This window comes from Pungitius pungitius, chromosome 1 (assembly GCF_949316345.1).
Source record: "Pungitius pungitius chromosome 1, fPunPun2.1, whole genome shotgun sequence".
Lineage (NCBI taxonomy): Eukaryota > Metazoa > Chordata > Actinopteri > Perciformes > Gasterosteidae > Pungitius > Pungitius pungitius.
In genome coordinates this window covers 3,546,937-3,555,736 of record NC_084900.1, presented here as the reverse complement: position 1 = coordinate 3,555,736, position 8,800 = coordinate 3,546,937, and the positions used below count along the sequence as shown (strand labels likewise).

Below are 8,800 nucleotides of genomic sequence, written 5' to 3'. Positions count from 1 at the left end.
GGCTGCACAAACACACAACATGAATACAGATGGGTTACAGATCCAATTGCACAACTACAGGAAATGCCGAATCTCTGGAATGGCTGTTGCGGAATTACGCCGGGAATCCGTCACACGATTTGACTACTTCAAAGCAACTTGTATCAATTACAAGTGGAGCAAATGACCAAAGGGTTGGTGTGACAGGGGGTTGCTCGTGGCAACAATTCCACTGGAGATGATCACCCAACTCGCTTGCTCTCCTCAGCTTTATGGAGGATCTTTGGAAGAAGACAGATAAGCCCCCACAGGACTTATTTTTCATTCAATACTGTGCTGAAAAGAGTGGGGACGAGTTGCCGTCTCTATTCAGTGCTTTATTCATGTAAAGAATGTCCAACAGCTGCTTTAAACGTCTGTGTTTTTTTTCTGTTCAAACATATCCAAACCGTTAACTGCATCGTCGTAACAGCCCTACGTGTTCGCGTTGTTGTCGCACTTTGATCCTGGCAACGCAACCCGGGCAACTGGGCGACGTTGCCTCCGGGGGTTGCCGCTCGGTTCCGGAGGAGGAGGAGGAGGGAGAACATTGGGGAGGATGGAGATGCGGCGTAAGAGCTGAGGACGGATAGACTCCGGTGTTGCCCTGCTAGAAACGTCCACGGCGACGGGAGGGTGATGTGTGAGTAAGAGACCGTTAATCCGCGGGGGACGGTGCGCATTTGGTGGGTTTTTAGTCGACGCCTGAGCCGTTGGCGTCCATTCTTTAGGGCCTCTGACGTCGACGTTTGAGCCGGCCGGACCGTTGTGGGGAAACGTTAATGCGTTAATTTAAACGTTAATTTTTTTTAAAAGGCATTACGCTCTCTACCGATGATTTGGGCTGTTAACGGACGTCTATATTCACGTGTAGCTCATCAGGTAAATTATCTTTGGTCTTGTAATCGTTAGCTTGAGGCTTAAGTGCCGCCTCCGTTCCAGAAGCGTCCCGTGATGTAAAACCAGCACTCCAGCAAATAGCCGTGTCCCGCGCCCTTGTTTTTTTTGTGATGTCTACCGATTAAACGTCTAAAACGGCATCGAAATGGTTAAAAAAAAATCCTTCTCGCACTCAACGGCTCGCATTCGACTAATATGTACATGTAACTAACGAGTCGTTCCCATTCGCATCGAATAGCAGACGACGTTCCTTCGATGGGGTCTAGCTACGTCTGTGCAACGAAACGAGCGGGGGATTAGACGGCGCCACCCAGGCGCTCCGTTATGTTGCGGTGTGGCGCTTGCTTTACCCTTCATCGAGCTAATGGCTGCCGTTGTCCAACACAGGAGACAACTAACGTCACAGATGATCTTCTGCGTGGCCATGGAGTTATTGACAGTTACATATGTGTTATTATACCCTCAGGTAACGTTAGCCTCTTTTAGCTGTGTGCGCGCATTGTCGAGATCCCACTCCACCATTATAGGATACATTTGTTATGTTAATGTTGGCCAAATATCAACGAACGTTATATTTTTGCTGATAAAATAGAAAAGGCTATTTGACAACGGGGAGTTTGTGCGCGGACTATGACGTAGGGTGACGTCAGCAGCAGCCTATACTCAACGGCTCAGTCATCAAAAATGATGCAGTAACTCCTTTCTTCGCTCTGTGTTTATATGATTGCAGGTTGAATATCTTTGTATTTGAATGGGCTGTTAATTGCTAAACTGTTTAATGGTTATTAATGATGGTAAGGCGCAATCATGGCACCTTATCCTAACTCCTCCTCATCGGTTTGTTCCAGCTGCTGAGCATTAATAGAACAGGTTGTTTTGTCATCTTGGATTAACACGAGCTCCCCTTCTCCTTTTCTAGTGAGATGTTTCAAGCCACAGAGCTGATAACCAAATTGCCTTCCGCCACCGAGAGATAGCTGGTCTGCCGGATGGAGACCCAGGAGTAATGACAGCGACACCCAAGATGCACCGGACCGGCGGATTCGTTTCTCTTGTCCTGGCGTCCCTCGCCGTCTCCCACGCCGCCGGGGCCTTCTCGGGGGACACGTACGGAAACCGCACGGAAAACGGCAACGCGACGGAGGCCGGCTTCGTCCCGGTCGTGTTCACCAAGGTGAACCAGATAATTGCCCGGGAGGGGAGCTGCGCCGTGATTGATTGCAATGTCACCGGAGAGCCGTTCCCCAGTGTCCAGTGGTTCAACTCCCATGGAGAGCGTCTGGACACTGAGATGAACGGTGAGACAGATCTGTACATTTTCCTTTGAACCCGGTTTCCTGTCCTCTTTGTTGCTGGCGCGGGCCCGTTGTCAAATTCGTTAGCGGCAAATGCAACAAGAGAGTCAGGTTTATTATTGGCTATGAGTGAGGCCTCTGAGAGTTAACAATTAGACAATTAAGTGAGCAAGTTAGTCAGTAGTCGGTACACGCTAACGTGCACGCTGGGGTCGGTTTACATCAGCAAGTGGAGTCACCAAGGTTTTAAGTAAATGACCACTGAAGGAAACTGAGCTGTTACTGTGAAAAAAAACTGTTGTTGTTCACAGCTCAGTGTGGATTAACACGGTTCTCATACTGTATTTCAAAACAATACTGTATTTCAAAACAATACTGTATTTCGATACAATATAAGAATAGTTCCGCATCCATCTTATTCCCTCCTGAATCTCTGTTTGGCCAGCTGCCTAGCTCTGTGACATTTACATGCGTCATAGATGCAGCCAAAAGTTTTTGCTGCAGAAATTAACCCTGTCAGTCCCTGGAAGGCTTGAAGACACACACACACACACTATATTTTTCATTTAGAAACTGTCAATGAATAAGATAACCAGTGAATTAAACTGTCACTGGAAAACAGGGCACTGGTGCACAAAGACGTGCGTGTGAGCTTACATGGAAAACTGTACTTGCAGCTGCTTCAATGCACCTCATATGTCACCGATGTGTTTACACAGAGGACCAATCAATAAGTCTCTTTCCAAGCAAAAGTGTTTACATGTGCAGGAGCTACAGTCAAAGGACAGCAAATGTCAGCAGAGAGTAGCTGTCAGAGCTTATAAACTAAGAAACACCTGCTGATGCAGTGGAAAGAGATATTATATTGTACATTCAGGGGACTTTGGATGTTAGATCACAGTAATGGCGACAAAAGGAAGAGAGAAAACAAGACAGAGACCTTGTGTGGTTTTAATTTGGGGTTCCAGCCTGACATGCTTATGCTCCTTTGCAGTGATTATTTTCTGGGATGTCGGGTGTTTAATTAAATCGAGTGAACCATTCAGCAGGTCTTTAGTGGCCAGCCGCCTCCGTCCGCGCTTTGAATATCTCGTGATCGCCTATTTGGATGCTTTCCCCGAGCCAGGCCTGTTGAAGCCTGCCTCCGCAGAGGAGAGGCAGCGTTGTCATCACGGCCCACGAACCCACAGCCGCCGAGCAATCTCTCCCACACAGTCAGGGAGCCACTTTCACCACTTCACTCAGCAATGAACAGTTAGCGACCTGCTCGTTTCTCCTGCCGATGTCCGCCTCTGACTCGGGCCGCTTGTTGCCTGTAGTATTGGGCGGCACATCAATCACATCACATGACCCAGTGGCAGAGCCAAAATTAGAAATCTCGCTCTCAAGTGAATAGGCGGATGGGCGGGACGCCCCCCAGTGGATAGAAGTATGTTAAAGAGGTTGTTCTAGCAGTAATAGAACATGTTGTTATGGTCTCTTACAGACTGCAGTTTTACAGACATTACTCATACAGTTAGCTTAGCTTGAGTACCAGCACCTCTGAAGCTTATTAAATGAACAATGTTTGCTCATTTTGTTCATAAACCAAAGTTTATCCTTCAGCTTTATATGTAACTGACCGACGTGAGCTTGACCTCAATCTTCTTATCTAACTGACCCCCCACCAGAAAGCAAATAAGCCTCTTTCCAAAAATGTGTAACCGTTCATCGGAAGGCTGTCACATCACCTCGTAGGTCGATCGGTTTATTGGTCAGAATAACTACCTCGTCACTTTGATAAGAGCTGATAACCAAAGCAAACAATGAAGTACTCTCCAAACATACCGCAGCCAGTGTGCAAACACACGCGCTGATAAACTGAACACACACACTAAAGCGGACGCTATCAAGACCCTCACTTGCCCATTTTATATTTCTTTAAACGTTTCCTAAAGGTTGTGGTAACTTATTTTGTAACATCCTGTTGTGCGCTTTAACATTTGTTAAAATTGTGACACTGGACTGTTTTTGGTTATTTGAGAGAACTGGTTCTTCAGTGATGTTGTGCCACTCGTTTAGCTCAACTACTCTAATCCCCTAATGTCGACAGATTGTTTTTAGTTCGACACCTGTTTAAATATTGAAGGCCCGGCTGGAATAATAAGGTCACACTCTGATACAAATACATATCATGCACCGACAGGCCCACATCCGGGGGCTTCACATGTCAGAGGCAAATGTGGAGACTGGCACAGGTGGTGTCTGATCCAGAGGATGTAAGTGCACGCTGTTCTTAAAAGGCACTTTTGTGCCTAAACAACACTTCCCTTGAGCCGTCAGACTGCATAAAAGAAGTTAAAACAGCGTCCAGTGCAGGCACATCTGAGTGAGCCGAGTTCCTCTTCTAAAAAGCGCACCCTCAGCTGCAAAAACACCACCGAGGGAGAGTCACAGGGCAGAGGAACAGATGCATTGAGAGGATTTTCAGGGTTTAAACTTTGAATGAGCAATGGAGCTTCTCTGAAGACGAAAGGATTTTAAAAGCAGGTCAGGAGGTCCAGCAACTGGACCCCAACATTGGTTTAAGTATTCAAAACCACTTGATCACACCGGTTTTGAGAATTAGTTTTGGTGTTTTTTTTACTCATCACCTCCCTCCGTCTCTCCTCTGCAGGGGAGAAGTGGTGGCTGCTGGACACCGGCGTCCTCAACATCACAGGCATTGAGTTTGCCGACCGCGGGAAGTACACGTGCATGGCGTCCAACGCGCACGGCAGTTCCAACTGCACGGTGACGCTGCGTGTGGTCATCACCAAAGGTGACATGGGCGTTTACTACATGGTGGTCTGCCTGGTCACCTTCACCATCATCATGGTGCTGAACGTCACGCGCCTCTGCATGATGAGCAGCCACCTGAAGAAGACGGAGAAGGCCATCAACGAGTTCTTCCGCACCGAGGGCGCCGAGAAGCTGCAGAAGGCGTTCGAGATCGCCAAGCGCATCCCCATCATCACCTCGGCCAAGACGCTGGAGCTCGCCAAGGTGACGCAGTTCAAGACCATGGAGTTTGCGCGGTACATCGAGGAGCTGGCGCGCAGCATCCCGCTGCCGCCGCTCATCATGAACTGCCGCACCTTCATGGAGGAGATCCTGGAGGTGGTGGGGGTGGAGGAGATGAGGCACACCTTCGTCCGCGCGGCGCCCGAGGGATGCCGCGACACGGTCAGCAGGGCCATCGGCGGCAGGGACGTCTTCACCATCCTGCAGGAGAGGGAGATGGGGCGGGAGCGCAGCGAGTCTCCCGCCGCCGACTCGGACAACTCGTCGGTCCAGGAGCAGCCGCAGCACATCGCCATCCAGGTGTCGGTCCACCCGCAGCTCGCCGTCACCAGCTACTGCAGCATCGAGGCTCCGGCTCCGCCAGAGGCGGCACCCTCCTCGCCTCCTCCCCCGTCCTCCCCCCCGCCGACGACCGCGCCCGTCGACCACGAGGAGCAGCCCGAGGAGGAGGGAGAGGAGGAGGCGGAGCAGGCGGAGCAGGACGTCGAGGAGGAGGCGGCGGCGGCGCCGGAACCGACAGAAGCAAACGACACCCCCCCGTGTCAGGTGTTTTACGAGAGCCACGTGTGACGAGCTAAACCCAGCGAGTTGTCCTGCTATGCATTTCCACTTAAAGATGAAAAAAAGAAGAAGGGTCAACGAAACATTTTTTAATTTGACATTTTGGAGAAAAACAATCACATTTTTATTCATCCTTTCCCAAGCGTAACAATCTCTTGAAACCTTTTTCCTGAGAATAAATCATGAGGGTTTTTTAGACACCTGAGCAGGTTGTTCACTCTGGACTAGCTTGAATGTACTTGAGAGGGGTAATCAATAATATTAGCAATGCAATTAGCAGTGATTTGTAGAGAGACATAGCTCAGACGATTATTTAAAGAACACGGGCGCTTGACTCAAAGGGGGAAAATGAATCTTCAGCTTTTAGTCTCCCACACTGCTCGGGGTTTTATGTTCATCACCAGAAATCTGCCTCAAGCTGCTCTCTCCGTGTCGCTTTCCTCTCTGAACCCCGAAAGCTTCCTCAAACCGCTGCTGCGAGGTTTCAGGCGCTGTTATCGCACGACATCCTGCTCACAGAGAGATGCATGCTGGACCGAGAGAGACGGATAGTTTGGTCACCATTTCATGATTGTTCGGCTTCCTGTAAGTAGGCCAGGTAAATCTGTGTGTGTGTGTGTGTGTGTGTGTGTGTGTGCAGTATATATCCCAACCGGGTCAAACAGGCCTCTGGGTAGAGTTTTTGTCTGTTTCCTTTCAAATATTTTAAGAGTATTATTCCTACCCGTCGTGGTGTGGTTTTGTTCTTGGCTAGTTTAAGGAGCTTTTAAAATACAGTTTGTCTTCTTTCATCCTCAGTATAGAAGAGTGGCTTTCTTTGTCTCTCCGTGCAGTTTAGGTTTTTGATTTAAACCCCTCACTCGATCTCAGCATCGTGTCGCCTCTGCAGAAGCTTCCGTGTACAGCTGCATTCCTGCTGCATGTGTAGGTGGACACACTCAAAGGACTCTTTTCTTTGCCCGGCTCACGCTCCAGTCCGGTAGTGGTGATGAACTGGATGCTCTCCTGCTTTTTTCTGGTCTTCGTGAGATGGCTTCTTTTCTTTCTTTTTTTTTTTGTAGTGGAATAAAATAAAAGTGCTGTGCAATGAATATTGTTTTCAATGTTTGGTCAGTTGTGTTATCCATCAGTCTCATAAACATGGATTACTTGAAGCTAATATATGTGTAAACATAAATAAATAAATAAGAGAAATCTCTAAATCGTCAGAAAATTATATTGCTGCGAGGAGGTAGCTATAAACACTAAAAAAAATATGAGATCAAACAAGATCACTGTCTTAAACTCTGGAAACCGACACTTTTAAACGCGTGATCTCTATGGATTTTGTTGTGAGAAATCATATCTATTATTACTTTCTCATAAGTCAGCAGAGGTTTACCATCTCAGGTTGAGACGGGATTTATATTTATGAGTCATGAATGATGGATGCTCTGTAACGAGACACCAGGAGGAGACCGTCAAACCTTCTCAGCTTACACAGAAGCAGGGCTCTCAACTTTTCAAAAATCCTTGGAGTGAAATTTTGTCGGCCGATGCGGAGGCGCATGTTTCTCCTGCTTCATATTTCACAAACCGTCTGTCTGAATGTAGTTTCAGTCAAAAGAAGCAATTTGAAGACTCACCAGCGGATTCACACTAGAGATGAGCAGTGTGACACCATCTGTTTTTTAGAACTTCACATTGTAAAATGATGTGAGGCCAAGGAGTCTGTTGATGTTGACGTTACATTTTCATTGTTTATTCTGCCTCCAACTTCTGTTGTCATTCATTATAACAATGCTTTACACTATTAAGGTACAGCAGCAAATACACAGTGCAGGTTATTGAAAAATAAATTGATGACCAGGTTCATAAATTAACTATAAATAAAATGCATTTAGTGTACACCAAAACACAACCATGATTCTGGAGATATGTATTCAACAACGTAATGAGAATGTTGTTAAACCACTGTAATCAATAGAATAATACCAATCTACAGTTATGATTGTATTCAATGTAATCTACCAAAATGCATTCATGCAATACTTGATAGCATCACAACTGATAGTGACTGAGAGACATTTAGAAATCCGAGCTACCTTGAACTCACCAGGAGAGGAGACCACTCCCAGGGGGCGTGGCCACTGACTCACACCTTTACTGATCTGTATAAATACTTGTAAGCAGTCACTGTTCTCGCTGGTTTGAGACAACAGACAGGTACTAGGGAACACCTTTTCCCTTAAAAAATACTTTTGATTTTAACTGTTCATTCCAAGAGGTCTCCCGTCTGTCTGGCGTTTCTTCTTTGGTTTTAACATAACAGCCACAAAACACTCCCACAAGTCCTGCATTGAAAAGGTGATTCACAGTTTCAGTAAAACATGTTGTTTAGTCCCTGCGGACTAAAGTAGAAATCCGGTCAGGTAAGTGCCACTTAATGTTAGCTAACAGGCTAATTGTAGCCGGTGGGAAACAAATAAAGCACATTAAGACATCAACTTTAGATGCAGCAGACAACGTGGTACAAAGAGAAATGCCTAATTATTACATAAAAAATAATTGAATTAATCCAAGACGTTTGACGTTACTTTAAAATACTAACACTGGGTGCAGATTGAACTTAACATTAGCTAACGGGCTAATTTTAGCCGGTGGGATTAAATGCAGCACGTGAAGTTGTATACATCTGTATAAACTTGGCACAACAAGAAATGCCAAATTATTACATTAAAAACAATTGATAAACTAATCCAAGACGGATAAGACTGATAAACTATAACTTAATCTGCACAGTTTGCCGTTTTCTGTGCGGTCTGCGACTAGCCTTTCTGCTTTTAAAACACGGCTTAAGACCCACTTGTTTACCTTGGCCTTAAGTCACTTGCATTGAATTTTTTTGCCTTCTACTGTTTTCGCTTGTTTGTTGTACTACTTTTATTGTTTATTTCTGCTGATTATTTTATCCTGTAAAGCTGTCCATTGGCCTTTAAAGTGCT

The 8,800-nt window shown here is 46.3% G+C and overlaps 1 protein-coding gene across 5 annotated transcripts; it reads left to right on the top strand.

Moving 5' to 3' along the window:
• Positions 1–42: 42 nt before the first annotated feature.
• On the top strand, positions 43–6,901 carry mfap3l (microfibril associated protein 3 like). 5 transcript variants are annotated; one of them, XM_037478848.2, is made up of 3 exons: positions 43–661; positions 1,838–2,216; positions 4,870–6,901. In XM_037478848.2, exons 2-3 carry the CDS (start codon positions 1,925–1,927, stop codon positions 5,823–5,825), a joined length of 1,248 nt encoding a protein of 415 aa, XP_037334745.2. In that variant the 5' UTR covers positions 43–661; positions 1,838–1,924; the 3' UTR covers positions 5,826–6,901. The 5 variants fall into 5 exon arrangements, with proteins under 5 accessions (XP_037334745.2, XP_037334747.2, XP_037334746.2 ...); XM_037478850.2 differs by having other exon boundaries at positions 43–665; XM_037478849.2 differs by having other exon boundaries at positions 43–704.
• The last annotated feature ends 1,899 nt before the right edge of the window (positions 6,902–8,800 follow it).

Coding starts and splice junctions, on each gene's coding strand:
- mfap3l (XM_037478848.2), top strand. CDS start 1,925: ATGACAGCGACACCCAAGATGCACCGGACCGGCGGATTCGTTTCTCTT. Junction 2,217..4,869: donor TCTGGACACTGAGATGAACG/GTGAGACAGATC, acceptor TCTCCTCTGCAG/GGGAGAAGTGGTGGCTGCTG.